The sequence below is a fragment of the Lagenorhynchus albirostris genome, chromosome X, assembly GCF_949774975.1.
Source record: "Lagenorhynchus albirostris chromosome X, mLagAlb1.1, whole genome shotgun sequence".
Lineage (NCBI taxonomy): Eukaryota > Metazoa > Chordata > Mammalia > Artiodactyla > Delphinidae > Lagenorhynchus > Lagenorhynchus albirostris.
Genome location: NC_083116.1, coordinates 17,276,719 through 17,292,176, shown reverse-complemented (window position 1 = coordinate 17,292,176; position 15,458 = coordinate 17,276,719). Strand labels below are relative to the sequence as shown.

At 42.4% G+C, this 15,458-nt stretch overlaps 1 protein-coding gene across 1 annotated transcript in view; it reads right to left on the bottom strand.

Moving 5' to 3' along the window:
- Positions 1 to 15,458, bottom strand: part of GPC4 (glypican 4) — a 108,989-nt gene that overhangs the window by 18,721 nt on the left and 74,810 nt on the right. The window contains exon 3 of the mRNA XM_060136993.1: positions 3,565 to 3,956. Coding sequence (XP_059992976.1) covers positions 3,565 to 3,956 — 392 coding nt within the window. The remainder of the gene's footprint in view (positions 1 to 3,564; positions 3,957 to 15,458) is intronic.

The window sequence follows — 15,458 nt, the reverse complement described above, 5'->3', positions numbered from 1 at the left end:
CTCACAGACATAGAAAACAAAATTATGGTTACCAAAGGGGAACGGGGTGGGGGAGGGATAAATTAGGGGTTTGGGATTAAAAGATACACACTACTATATGTAATATAGATAAATAACAAGGTCCTACTGTAGAGCACAGGGAACTATATTCAAATCCTGTGATAAACCATAATGGAAAAGAATATGAAAAAGTGTGTGTGTGGGTGTGTGTAACGAGAAACTGTACACGAGAAACTAACACAACATTGTAAATCAGCTATAATAAAAAAAATTTAAGTCATAACAGTATTTTCCACTAAACAATTGGCAAGTAATGTTTTACTGAAAGTAAATTGAGCCCTATAGCTTGTATTCATTGTATTCTCATATAACGATGCAAACAACTCTTAGGCAGACATGAGAATACAATGAATATAGAATAGGGATCAATTCTCCAAAAATTTAGGGTCATATTTGGAAATTAACTTTCTCAAACAACTTGACAAAACTAAGGTACACAGAAATTTCTTTCTTGCTTTAAAAAAATTCATACCAGGGCTTCCCTGGTGACGCAGTGGTTGAGAGTCCGCCTGCCGATGCAGGGGACACGGGTTCCTGCCCTGGTCCGGGAAGATCCCACATGCCGCGGAGCGGCTGGGCCCGTGAGCCATGGCCGCTGAGCCTGCGCGTCCGGAGCCTGTGCTCCGCAACGGGAGAGGCCGCAACAGTGAGAGGCCCGCGTACCGCAAAAAAAAAAAAAAAAAATTCATACCAAAAGCAACACTGGAAATTGTGATTATTTCCTTATGGGTCACATACTCTTTATTGCACAGGTAAGTAAGGGTGAACAGTCAATCTTATTGATTTGCCACCAATCTTATTGGTGGTGAACCAATCTTATTGGTTCTCAGTTAATTCTGGGAACCATGTCAAGAAGAATGCGATACTGGGAAGCCTCGAGTGTTTATTTACCCTGGGAGGTGGCATAATGTGGACTAGACTTCTAGCCCTCAATCTTTTAACCTGCTTCCTTGGTTCGACCACCACCTTCCCCCTCAAGTTAGGGGTCTGGAATCTCAGTTCTCTAAAGGGGCCCCAACGGGGCTAAGGGAGGCTAACACCGTGGCAGGCTTGTGTCAGCCTGGTCCTTTTTCCCAGGAATCAACTCAGAGGGGGGATGGTTAATGTAAAGAAACCACTTTCAGACACTTGCAAAGGGCGTTCTAGTCCTTGCTTTTCTCTTTGGCACACACATGCACACGCACATAGACGTTCAAAACCACACGGCATGCATGGACATCCCTGGTGGCGCAGCGGTTAAGAATCCGCCTGCCAATTCAGGGGACATGGGTTTGATCCCTGGTCCGGGAAGATCCCACGTGCCACGGAGCAACGAAGCCCGTGCACCACAACTACTGAGCCTGCACCCTACAGCCTGCGAGCCACAACTGCTGAACCAGTGCGCCGCAACTACTGAAGCCTGTGCACCTAGAGCATGTGCTCCGCAACAAAGAAGCCACCGCAATGAGAAGCCCGTGCACTGCAACGAACAGTAGCCCCCGCTCGCCGCAACTAGAGAAAGCCCGCGCGCATTGGCGAAGTCCCAATGCAGCTCCCCCGCCCCCGCCACCAAAAAAAGAAAAAGAAAACCACAGCAGCACCTTTCTGCCTATTCAGCTGAGGATAAATGCGAGGAATTGCTGAAGGAGAGCAGATGTGTTAGGGGAACTACAATGTGATTAACTTCGATCTGGATTAACTGTGCATTGTTTAGGGACTCTGACACGAGCATCTCCAAGATTAATAATGGTTGCAGAGGTGGGGGCAGCAGTTCAGGATTCCGACTATTCCTTTAATTATACCCACCATCTCCCTACTTGCTCCCACCCACCCCTCATATGCCCCAACAATTTTTTTTTGTTTTATTTTTTTGCAATTTATGATGAAAATATCAGGAGGAAAAGGAGTGAACAAAAACGTACTGTAATGAATTGTTTCCTGATGGCTTATGGCTGGGAAATGGGAACACACACACACAACTGTAATAATGGAATGCAACCAACAAACTAATACTAACATCTCCCAGTGAGACAGCCAATAAGCACCTAATTTTTAAAATACACAATTCTTTATCTTCACTCTGGTAAATGTAAGATTCCTCGCTAGGGGGACCATGAATCCTGGTCTGCCCATGTTATCTGGGCATAATTGTTTTTAAGCACCTCCTGGTTTGGACAATAAATTATATGGCTACCCTAAATCTGAATGAACTCTAAGAAGCCACTGGATTTATATTTTACTGTTAGCATCACTGTCTAGTTTGTATTTTGACCAGTCCTCCAGTCCTCAAAACAACCAAATGGGCTAAAATTTGGCTTTTCCTTTGAGGGCCTAAAGGTAACAGCACTAAGATCAGTCCTGCAAAGATAACTTTGCTCCAGAATATTCTATTTCTTCACTGGCGTTGAGTCACAGAGGGGAGAGGTGCAAAGGCCTTCAAAAGGTTTTCAAATTTCATCTTTTTTGGGGGGTGGGGGGAGTGAAGGGGCCATAGAATCTTTTCCCCCTTGAAATCATGTTCAAACCCCTACTACATACAACTGAGGAAAGCAAAGCTTCCCTGGTGCAGCCAGGAGAGAAAGGCACAGATGCAGAGTCTCGTCCACTAGAAGAACCCTGTGTCTCCCTTATCTCTCCTCAAGGAGGCCCCTGAGGTACCTCCTTAGCTGGCTCCAAAGAACAGTCTGAAAACTACTGGTCTGGTCCAATTCCTCTAATTTACAAATGAGGAAAATGTGGCTCATTTCATTTGCTTTTTCCTGCTAGTACAATTCCATTCTCTTTTCTGGTAATTCTATAAACAAAGCCATTAAGTCAAGAGCAGGTGGTCCACATTAATTGTCATAGAAAGGTCTGTCTTCTAAAGGGCTCTGAGTATACCTTATAACAAGGAAACGTATAGTAATGGATGTGAAATTCTTTTCTAGACTGTAACTAGCAGGCTCAAACATAGTCACTCAAAACAACCAAATGTGGAGTCTATCTGTATATGTTTCTTTCTCTGAAGGAGAAGCAGAATAAGAGCTGAAAAGAATATGGAGGTATTAAATCCATTTTTTGAAAGTTTTTTTGGTTTTTCTGGCTTCACAGCACGTGGGATCTTAGTTCCAGGACCAGGAATCAAACCAGGAACCAAACCAGGACCAGGAACCAAACCCTGCAGTGGAAGCATGGAGTCTTAACCACTGGATGGCCAGGGTAGTCCCTAAATCCATTTTTAAAATTAAGGTTCCAAAGTGAACACGTATCCTGCTTCTAAGAATAGTTACCAAAGAAACCACAGGAAAGAATGATGTTGATACATGAAGATGTTCATCGCCGTATTGTTTATAGCCACATGATGCACATGTATCAGGACGAAGTGTAGGAGAGAAGAGGGGAGAGAAAGATGAAAAAAGAACAGAAGAAAAAGACGATTGCTATTGAGACGATGGAATTCTACTGACTTATTTTTCCACATGTCCCAAACTTTCTTTTACTGTGAAACAAAAGGAAACAATAACACAGAATGCAAACAGCGCTTACCACCGAGACTTTGCTCACTACATCTCTTGCAACTGCTAAGCCCTGAGCAAAAGTGCGGGCTGCTACAAATGCACGAGTGACCTGGAGCTTCAGTTTCCGAGGGACATCTCCAAAGGGCTTCAGCTGCTCCGTGTACTTGCTCACGCACTCCAGATAGTCGTCTGTGAAGTGGTACTGGGAGTTCACTAGGCGGAACATCCGCTCCAGGAGGCGGGCCCAGAAGTCATTCAGCATTTCTTCCAGGTTCACACTTCCTGCCACATAGTAGCGCTTCAACTCTTCGAAGAGATCTTTAAATAGCTCGGAATTTTGCATGTACAAGTGACCATATGTCTTCACAAACATGTCATTCAGCGATTTCTCCGCATTTTCAAGTAGTTCTTTGAAGAATTCTAAAAACAAAACCAAAAAAGAAAGGAAAAAAGAAAGAGTTCTCAGTAATTCAATAACAGAGTGCTTGCTTTTCAGGTAATTCTGAAAACTGGAAAAAAAATCCTGAAATTAAATTGGAAAACATGCTTGTATATAAGGTGGATTTCTTTGGGGGGATTTGGCATCTCTGATCGTTTGTCAATGAAAGGAAACCTGTGTCACAAAGTCACGTGTGTCTATGTCTAAGAGGGAAAAAAATGAAACTTTAAACGGACAAATTCTCAGGACTCCCTGCCTCCCTCCTTCTTCTTATTTAGTCACAAGGTAAATAAAGAACTGGATAAAAATGGATACATAAAGTCTAAAACATGAGGTTTCCTAGAACTTTTTACTATAAGAATCTAAACCAGGGCTTCCCTAGTGGCGCAGTGGTTGAGAGTCCGCCTGCCGATGCAGGGGACACGGGTTCGTGCCCCGGTCCAGGAAGATCCCACATGCCGCGGAGCGGCTGGGTCCGTGAGCCATGGCCGCTGAGCCTGCGCGTCTGGAGCCTGTGCTCCGCAGCGGGAGAGGCCGCAACGGTGAGAGGCCCGCGTACCGCAAAAAAAAAAAAAAAAAAAAAAGAATCTAAACCAAAGTGGATAATGCCTCCTCATTGTAACCTGACACCAGGACAGGTGTTTTCAAGACATGCTGTTTACTTAGACATGATTATTTTTTCCTTTTCTCCTCCTTACATCTACATGACATATAAGAAAACTGCCTGGGAAATGCTTGAGGCGAAGAAACAGAATGAAACAGCACACATAAGCAGGAAAAGAACTTCTCAGGTGTTCCCTGTGACATTAGTATAAACTGGGATATGCAAGGTGACCTCGGGCTGCTAAAGGATTCATACAGTAAAACCATGAGATTAAGATAACACGGAAAAATAACTGGGAAAAAAAAGAATACCTGTGTTTTTTGGGGTTTTTTCAGATTTACTTTTTGGGCACCGCATACCCCCACAGCCTAAAGGTTAAAGACTTTAATCTCTTAAATACAAATGTCAAATTAATTTCTCCTGAAGCTTTTCTCAGGGGGTTCCCTGAAGAGAGGAGCTAACAGTTTATCTGCAACATTAATCATTCTTAAAGACTCTATGTCTGGTATAAAAATAAACACCTCATGGTATCAAGTTTATAAGCAGGAAATGTAATAAATACCAAAGCAAAATATAAGGACCACATCAAGAAAGAAGCTGCCTCCAATTGAAGATGGAACAGAAAGGAAAAGAAGACAACTCCTTCAAAGCCAAAACATTAAGTGATCTTCTCAAAATGCAATAGCGCTACAAAACCATTCTCTACCGTTTGCCTTTTATTTCCTGGGTTTTCTTCAGCGAGAGAAAGGGAAATCCCCATTACAACTGCACAGCCTGGCATTTTTACCAAAGTTCTCTCCCTGGAAGGAGGCCAGAAAGTACATAAGGAGCTAGGGGAATGATAATGAAAAGAGTTACTCAAATCAGGTAGCCGGGAAGGCCTCTGATTCTCTCCAAACCCCAAGTGGTTCTCGAGTGTGCTTCCATGGGCACACACCATCACCACTGGGACACAAGTTCTTGGACCCCACCTTAAACCTACTGGATCAGAAACTCTGGAGGGTGGGACCCAGCCATCTGGCACTCTGCTATACCCCAAACTTTGAGAAGCAAGACTCTAGCCAATGAAACTTCTCCCATTTTGCCTCTCACTAGCAATCAGCACCAACCTGGCAACTGTGCTGAACGTGGAGCATTCAGGGTAAGGGTAATGTTTTAATTAGAGGAAAATATATTTCCAATAAACTGGGTTTAAAATTTTTTGTTGCATTCTTGGGTGTCATTTCTTAAAGAGGTTTTGGGGATGAATTTTCTTGTGTGGAAGTATCTCTCAACTAAGAGTCGAGATGCAGGCAGCACTTTTCTAGACTTCAAAGTTGTGGAATCTTAGGGCGAGAAAAGACCTTAAATGTCATCTGGTCCACTTCCCGTACCGTCCTTGAATCACTAGTGTCCTTGCCAAGTGGTGCTGGCTTTCACATACTGGAAAAATAAAGCCTGGTTATTGAGATCAGCATGGAAGCCTGTGTCAATCCAGTGCTACTAATATTTCACCATCCAAAAGAGCACATTCCAAAGGCAACCATAGGTCCTTCCTTAGATTGGATTTTTACTATATTGCTCATAAAATTGGCACACATCATTTAGTGTAGAAACAGGATGCTGAGAATTATTTGACTTGTGCTTTCATGACTCATTAAATAAGTAATTCTGAATACTCACTTGCATTTCTAATGAATGCTGGTTTTAAGGGTTGGGGCAGAGTGGCATGTCGAGCTCACTTTTAACTGAAAAACACTATGAAATGTCACTATTTTTTTAGGCTTAAAAGTGTTCCAGGTCAAAGAAACGCTAAGACACTGAACATTTTATGGAAAAAACAAAACATTCTTAGAGATCCTCATTCAGGTCAACAGCCTATGGGTCGGTGTAGTTATATATAATACAGCTACTTCAAAGTACAAGAGCAATGATCCAACGAAGAACAGGACTGATTCTAACCCAGCATGCCCTCTGTCCAATACCACAATGGACATTACTTTATTTCCTGGGACTCAAATTCTGCTAGGAAGGTTGTGTGTGTGTGTGTGTGTGTGTGTGTGTGTGGTGTTAGCTTATATTTTCAGAGTTTAGTTTGGTGCTGTATACATATTAAACTCTAATTCATTTAATCATTCAGAAAATTGATTTCCTTTCCTTCACATTTTAAAAGATTCTTTAGGGTGGCCGTATAAGTTGCAAATATAATTCCACTGAGTGGATTATATATAGAAATTCTACAAAACTGATATAAGGAGTTAAAATCTGCTAATTTGATCTCTCCAAATAGCTATGTAATTTGACAACTATGTACTAAGTGGTTGGTATGGGCTCAAATCAAAGCACACAGCTTTGCCATGCATCTTAACCTTCCTGCCCAAAGAGACCGTAATGAAAATTTCTAGAAAGATGAATTTTCTCCATCCAATTCACCTTTACTATACCCGCCACGTTCCACGCATGGTTTCATGGAGGCACCAGAGACTTTTAAACTATCTATAAAATCCTTAATCTTTCATTTCATACAGCAAGTTTTTTTTTTTTTTAATATTCATCTATTTCACCTGCAAAGTCAACAGAACAAAAGTCAAGCGAACCAAAAGACCCAAAGTCATTTCTCCTTAGACGTGGTCTTACTGGTCCTGGTAAATGGGACTATTCTACCTATGCTTTTTGTCTCAAAGAGATCTTTTAAGGATGGCAGACATAATTTAAATTCTAAAATCCATACCAATTAGGTACAATATCAAAGCGTAATAATTTGCTGTAAGAAAAAAGGGGGAAAAAACTTTTACATCTATTTCTCCTATCAAACTAGCCGCTCTCATATGTTCTTGTAGATTCCTTAACCTCCCCACCTCCCCACCTTTCTTCCCACATTTCCTTCTACAATGGGGGATAGTACACAAATTAGACATTCAGGACCTGGTCCCCAGCCACCAAGAGCAACTTCATTCATTGCTGCAAAGCTCATCTCCACTTCCCCCCCCCCATTATTTAGAACTCAGAATCAGATCTTAACTGCTGAAGAAAAACTGTGCAGGTCTGAGACAACGAGCAATCATCCCATTGTAAACATTATGCCTGAAGCCAATTATAAGACACTTGGTGGCTAAGAGAGAACCAGCCAGGACCAGTGTAAACCAGAGTTCCACCAGGATCAGAAGCTGACTTAACTGGAATTCAGATCTCCCTTGCAGCAAATGCTTGTATTCATGAAAAATGCTGCTCGGAGAGTCTGAAAGGAGAGTGAGAGAGGAGACAGTTTATAAGCATTTTAAATATGGTGTCTGTGAGCAGGGTTTATTTCTCCTTCAATTTTCAGTTTGGGGGCTTAAGGATTTATGTTCCAAGGATGAAACAACTGCTACGCCTAGGGCTCATGAATGACCACAACATAGGAATGGAAATAAACACTTTAATGTGCTAGGATCTAAAGCAGTAGGACACAGTAGGAAAAGCATGGGCCCTCTCATTTATGAGCTGTGTGACCTTGACGGGACAGAAGATCTAAACTCTCTGAGCCTCTGCTGCTTCTTCTTCCATAAAATTAGGGGCTATTACTGCTCACCTCATATCGATAATGGCTAGCACACAATAGCTGCTCAGTGAGTGGACACTATACATAATATGTGAAATAATGTTACTGTCACCTTCAGAGTTTCTTTTTATCTACAATTATTGAAAAAGAAAAAAAAACCTTTCAAGGCTGGTTTTTATCTTTCTTGGCAGAGTCAAATATTAGCCATCTGGGGGGAATATAAATTAAGTCAAAGCTGCTGGAGAATGGTTAAGAAGACCCAAGGCCTTATAAAACTGGGAACAATTCAGCCAAAGGAAATGCTTAATGGCTCTAGCTTCCAATTCTGTGAAACATCCCAGACATCTACGAGGGTGGAGCAACTCCTGAGTGAAAAACACGGGATGAAGAAATCCAGGGAAGAGAGATTTTACATGATATTACAACACAGCGTATCATGCACAGCACGCGTATATACAAAAAGATCGAGGCAAAGAATCAGGGAAAGGAAAACGGAGAATTAAGCGGCAGGTCAATGCCCCACCCTCCCCATATATATTTCATCTGCATCGTACCAGAAGCACCTCAATGCAACGGTTGAGCTAGGAGACTGGGAGATTGGGAGTGTTTTCCGGCTCTAACATCTGATTATTCTTAATGTCAGTAGTACCAATTTAACATGGGAAAAACTACTAGAGAGAAAAGGCAAAACCTTTCCATATAAAAGTTTTCTATGTAAATATCCTGTCTTTTACAAAAAGAAGAACATCACGTACTTCTGGAACTTCTATCCCCCCGCCACTTGTCTTGCATCAAATAAACATTCAAAATTCTTGAAACAGGTCAAAAGACCCTCAGTTCTGCTATTAAATGCCATTAGCTACTACTTTATAAACAATCGATTGGCTATTGATTAATGTGCTAGAATGCATTCTAGAATTAACCTGTGATCTGAAGAGACTGGAAGCCCTTTCTATTCAATCCATTTGCTTGGTGCTATAAATTACCCCCTTGTATTTATATTATTAGGAAGCTGCCTTTTACATATAAGGATTAATTTCCTCTTTAATGTAAAGGCTGTATTTCACAGCCCTGGTGTGGCGTGCCAACAGTAAGTTACCACATCCACAAAATTCCTAAGAAAGAACTCTCCTGGTACATGCTACAAATCATACTTCTCACACTGTTAAGAAAAATCAGAGTTATAGCCATCCATTCTTTCACCCAAAATCAAGTACTTGATGAAGAACAGCTAACATAAGCACCTACAAATGGAAGGGGGGAAAAAAAAGGAAATTAAGCAAGAATTTTACTGACTGAAACCAAAGACTATCTCCTCCTCTGTCTTGCTTTTTTGGTCAAGTCTGTGTTAAGTTTCTAACAGGCACTTTCCTCAGGAGTGCCTGCTAGGGAGGGCACGGTGTACTAAAAGCATGGGTACTTGACTAACAATCAACAGCTGTAGCTCAACAATGGTCTTCTCCTAGGAGGAGAAGGCCATTGCCAGCTGAGGCCCTTATTAGGGGCTGTTAGCATATGAAAGGGGGCTGGAGGACCCTGCCACTGTAGGAGCAGCCCTTTCTTCCCAAGGTTACTTTTAGTAGTTAATGCATTTTGAATGCTAATTCTCTCTCCGGGCTAACTTGGCCAGGGACACACAGTCAGTACGGTAAGGTCCCTTCCCCGGGACCACATTCCATTTCTAGCAATGGTACTCCCAGCACCAGCTAGCCAAGTCTCTTTAGCACAGCCGGATTCCTTCTCACTGAGAAGGGCTCATGAGGGCATGTTTAAGAAAGCTCTGAGGAGACTTTCCTGGTGGTCCAGTGGTTCAGACTCCACGCTTCCACCTCAGGGGGCATGGGTTCTATCCCTAATCTGGGAACTAAGATCCCAAACGCTGCGTGGTCAGCCAAAAAAAACAGAAGAAGAAGAAAAGAATGCTCCAAGGCTGAAGCAGTGTTCCAAGTGCTCCATATACTAACCTCCACGTGGACCTATTATATGACCTCATACACAAACCTCATAATACAGTCTATCTGCTCATGATCTAATATCAAGAGAAAACTCAGGACGCAAAATAGCACAATCGGCGATGATTCTGATTTGTATGTATGTATATACGTTGTCTAACTGACCAAAGAAAGACGAGGTGCGTACAGTGGTGTTGGATGGGTGTTAGAGAATCGGCGTGGTTTTTTTCAATGTTTCTCAATTTAGTTCACCCCAATTTTGCAGCGACACAATAGGAAAAGTAATCTAATAGGAAAAGTAATCTATCTCATGCTTTCAAAAATGACTTATTTCCCTTTATTCTATTCATCCGACTTAAATGCTGGAGCCTTCGACACATGTTTTTCTGCTTCTTCCAAACTGTCTACAGTGAGCACTGTAATACTGAAAAAAAAAAAAAAAACCAAACATGGCAAAACACCACCAAAGCAGTTTACATTTTTCGTTTAAAAATACCGTTTTTTCCTATAAAGTATTCCTTTCAAATTGCGGCAATTTGAAAAATATGGCAAGGTATGAAAAAACAAAAATTCCCATAATCCCACCATTAAGAGAACAACAATGGTTTATTGAATTTCTTTCCTGCTTTTTCTATGAAGGTATGTATTGTCACATGCTTGAGGTCATCCTGTATTTATACCCTGTTCTCATGGAACACTGTATGGTTAGCAGTTCCGATGCGATTAAAAAACCTTCGGAAACATCAGTTTTAACAACTGCATACTGTGACACCATACGAACTGATCATAATGTAATCATTATGGGACATTTAGGATAATTTCCTATTTTTCATTATTCCAAGTAATACTGTGATGAACATTCTTGTACATAAATCTGTATGCAGATCTTTCTTTCCTTGAGATCAAAACCTAGAAGTACAGTTACTGAGTCAAAGGGTATGAATGAAGCTATTTGAAACCTCTGGTACACTGCCAAACTGACCTCCAGAAAAGGTATGCCCATGTAGCATTCCCTGCTCCAGTCTTCTCTATTGTGAAGAGCTTCAGATTCTTGAGGGAATGGGGGGAGGGGGAGGGGGAGGGGAGGGAGAGAAAGAGAGAGAGAGAGACCACGTGCTTTGCGCGCAATAGAGATGGGCCAGGACAATGAACAAGAAAGGCCTGACTGGCTTGGGAATTCTCTCAGTCAGAGTCACTGCTAGATCAAATAAGCCCTTTTCTTTGCTGGGACAGACAGACGCATGGAAAAAGGGTGAGCAGAGATGATCAACAAGGCTCTCAACTCCCAGGCTCAAAGTACAATGAACCAAAAAATAGATAAAAGCAATTCGGCTGAAGCTCTTCTGTGTATTTATTTACTCGCCTCCAAACAGATCGGCTGCTTCTTGCTGACACCACGCCTTCTTTAGGAAGCCACAGCTAATAGCAGAGGCCCAAAGAGAGTGTGCTCAGGGCTCCCTGGAAGCTGCGCAAGCATTTTCAATGAGACGGCCAATGCCAGAGCCACAACTGGCCACACCTGAGATAACAACTCAAAAGGCAGAAAACCTTTGTCAATACAGAAAAGTGTGTGTTTTATCTGAGCTCTTGATTTGATTCCAGTAAGCTGGCAGCGGCTCCTTCTCATCGCGTTTCACAGAGATTATCAAAGAATTAGCAAAATTACCCAGTGTTTTAGTCTCTTTTGCATGGAAAGAAAAAAAAAAGAAGAAGAAAAATAGAATTGTAAAGCACAGAGTAGCAGTGCTTTCCAACCAAATCAAACACCCATAGTATGATCTGGAAGGAACACTGCGTTTGCAGGAAGGTCAGAGGCCTCATGTCTTTTTCTGTACTTTCGTGGCTACGCACCCTGATTGCCGCACTACAGCAGAGATTTAAAAAAGCAACAAATTTTAAAAAGACATCTTAATGAATGAAATCTGAGGTAAGGATTAAAAAACAGCCGTATGTTGTATGTACGTCACACATTTCTATGACACATTTATCTTGAGGATGTCGAAGACTTAAACTAAAGACCCGGGAGGTCTGTACGAAGTCAGGATGGCCGTGCAAAGGACAATAAGAAAACCGTGCAGTTGAAAAATACTTGCAGTCAGGGGTCAGGAAAATTCCAAAAACTTCAGCTTAGCCAAAAGCCATGAAGCTTAGTTGGCTGTATTTGTCTTTCATGGGCATGGGAATTCAAATGCCTTCAACTTGCTGCGTCTCCGACACTGCTGAGCCTACTGGCCTAATGAGGTAATGGCCAGGATGAACCATGAAAACTTTTAGTCACTGATTAAAACAGAAATTTGGCTCAATATGAAGAGTGGCCACCCTTTCCCCTAAGCTCTCCAGCCCCCTTGTTTTCTATCATTTCACAAAGGCAGGACATGAAGCACTCTTCAGATAGATGGGACAATTATTTCTTTTATGTGCGTTTTAAGCTAATTCAGAACATTTCTACTATTATTCGAGTTAACAAGCTTCAAGGCTCATGGGAGGGTTTTCAAAGACCCAGTGAAAGTAGCGGAGGGTTAAGAAATGATAGGAGGAAAATAGAGGGGACCATGCAGACGCCTAATTAACATCTTGTAAGACCTTTCACTGAAGCAGCTGGTCTAGTCACATGTTGAGAAGATTCACAGAATTTGTAGAATTGAAAGGGTCTTTAGAGAGCATCCAGCTCAACCCCTTGATTTTATGGATGGGAAAACTGAGACCAGTTAATTGCCCCAGGTCACAGTGGGTTCACAGCAGAAACAGGCTGACAACCGGGAGGGCTCTGCCTCCTGGGCAAAGTTGCTACATTTGCTCCTACAATGGCAAATGAAAGTAGTATTCCCAATGGGCTAGCATCAGACAACGTCACTATTTTCTGAAAATTTCTTTTACACCATGCAAAAACACCTAGCAAATAATTTGATTCGGCGAGTTTGCAAGCAATAATCTATCTTTGTAGTTGTTAACATCATTTTTACTATGTAATTCTGAAATATATTTAACATGGCAGCTCTAATCTTAATCTATTTGGGTTGTTTGATTTCGCTCTGATTCTTTGAAAAACAACTAGTCTCTCACAAAATGCGACATTTGGGGGCGGGTTTTTATGTTGTGGTCCCCAAACACGGATTATGCCGCACTTCTATTATTTCTATTCCTTTTGCCAAGCAATTCTTTCAAAGTGCCCTGAACGGAGTATCTGATTAGCATATTCATGAGACAACCGATTCAGCTATGTTAATTAGCAGTTCTACTTCAAAAAAAAGAAAAATTCCCAAAACTGGCCAACAGGGGGAGCAGCTAGCTCTGTCATTAAAGTTTTCTGACTCTTGTCTCTAGCCCAGGATAGTCGATTTCTGATATTGAATATTCTAAGTCAAAGATTAGATGAAGAAGATTAACGTGTAAGAAAATAAAGAGGTGAGTCCTTAAACTCAGAGGCGCAGGTTTAAAATATGGGAAATCTGAGAACTGGGGGGGGGGGGGAGGTGCTGCCTAAGGAAGTTCTTCTGTACTTCAGCCAGGTCTGAAAACACACACGTGCACAGAGTTTACAACTTAAAAACTGGTTTATACACTGTATATTCTCTTCAGAGGTACAAACAATAGAAAATTACACGTGTAGAACAAAAAAGGACCTTAGAGATAAGTGGACTGACTCCAAAATGCCAACGCTAGCGCTCAGACTGACCAGAGCTCATGGAGGCAGAATGATAATGGGATGCTTTCTGGTGAAAGAAGGCTAATTCCCTAAAAGCCTCGAAACCTTATTTTTATTTGAAAGTTTATTTAAAAAAAAAAAAAAAAAAAAAAAAACCTTGTTCCTGCCTTAGAAAGAAGTGGTATCTCATAAACATGACTGAAGTTTTGATGACAGATGAAGTTGCCTGAGCTCAGGATCACCACTTCAACGTTATACCGTAGGGCTTCCCTGGTGGCGCAGTGGTTGAGAGTCCGCCTGCCGATGCAGGGGACACGGGTTCATGCCCCGGTCCGGGAAGATCCCACATGCCGCGGAGCGGCTGGGCCCGTGAGACATGGCCGCTGAGCCTGCGCGTCCGGAGCCTGTGCTCCGCAACGGGAGAGGCCACAGTGGTGAGAGGCCCGCGTACCGCAAAAAAAAAAAAAAAAAAAAAAAAGAAGTTATACTGTAAGCTTGGAGATGGCAAAAGATGCTCCTCTGAAGTACTTTGACCTCCTATGTTCCCACGTGTCCTCCGCTATTTCCTCAGTACTTATCCCCAGCCTTCCTTATGCCACCTTGCTGCCCCATTTTGGTTCTCCAGTCGCCATCTTGTTACTCTGCCAAACTTCCTCCCTTCCATTCACATCAGTAACCCAGGGTTTGACTTTTATAAAAGCTTAGACAATTCTTTGACCAAAGCACTCTACTCTTGAATTTCTAAGAGTCACCATAGCCCCTACACAATTTCACTCAACATCGTCTTTAGGCCTTGTGGAGTATTGGCAGGTCATAATTGCCAACCTTAAAAATGGACTTGAGGATATGGGGAGGGGGAAGGGTAAGCTGTGACAAAGCGAGAGAGGCATGGACATATATACACTACCAAATGTAAGGTAGATAGCTAGTGGGAAGCAGCCGCATAGCACAGGGAGATCAGCTCCCTGCTTTGTGACCGCCTGGAGGGGTGGGATAGGGAGGGTGGGAGGGAGGGAGACGCAAGAGGGAAGAGATATAGGAACATATGTATATGTATAACTGATTCGCTTTGTTGTAAAGCAGAAACTAACACACCATTGTGAAGCGATTATACTCCAATAAAGATGTTAAAAAAAATCAATCAATAAATGCAGCACCCACTTGAGGATTACGGTTTGTTGGATACCAATCAACTGAGATTTCACCATATAAAAGCAGTTAATTGTCTCGGAAAGCCTAGCTTGGAGGAAATATGCAAAGTATCCCAGCTCTGTTCTGGTCTCCAGGCCAAACACATTGAGGCTACAACTCCTTCAAAAAAATTTAAATCTATGCTCCCTACCTTTATTGTCTGTGCCATAGTCTAATTTGAAGTCAGAAGAAACAAACTGGGGTTTCATCGTCATTTTTCATGGGCAGTTTTGAAACTGATAAAGAAACAGCGTTAAACACATTTATTGGAGGTGAAGGCTGGTAGGGAAGGGCAAGAGAAACTTTTTCTGTCCTTTTTTTTTCTCCCTCTCTCGGTACGCGGGCCTCGCACTGTTGTGGCCTCTCCCGTTGCAGAGCACAGGCTCCGGACGCGCAGGCTCAGCGGCCATGGCTCATGGGCCCAGCCACTCCGCGGCATGTGGGATCTTCCCAGACCGGGGCACGAACCCGTGTCCCCTGCATCGGCAGGCGGACTCTCAACCACTGCGCCACCAGGGAAGCCCCCACCTTTTTTTAATTTTATTTTTTGGCTGCACTGGGTCTTCTTTG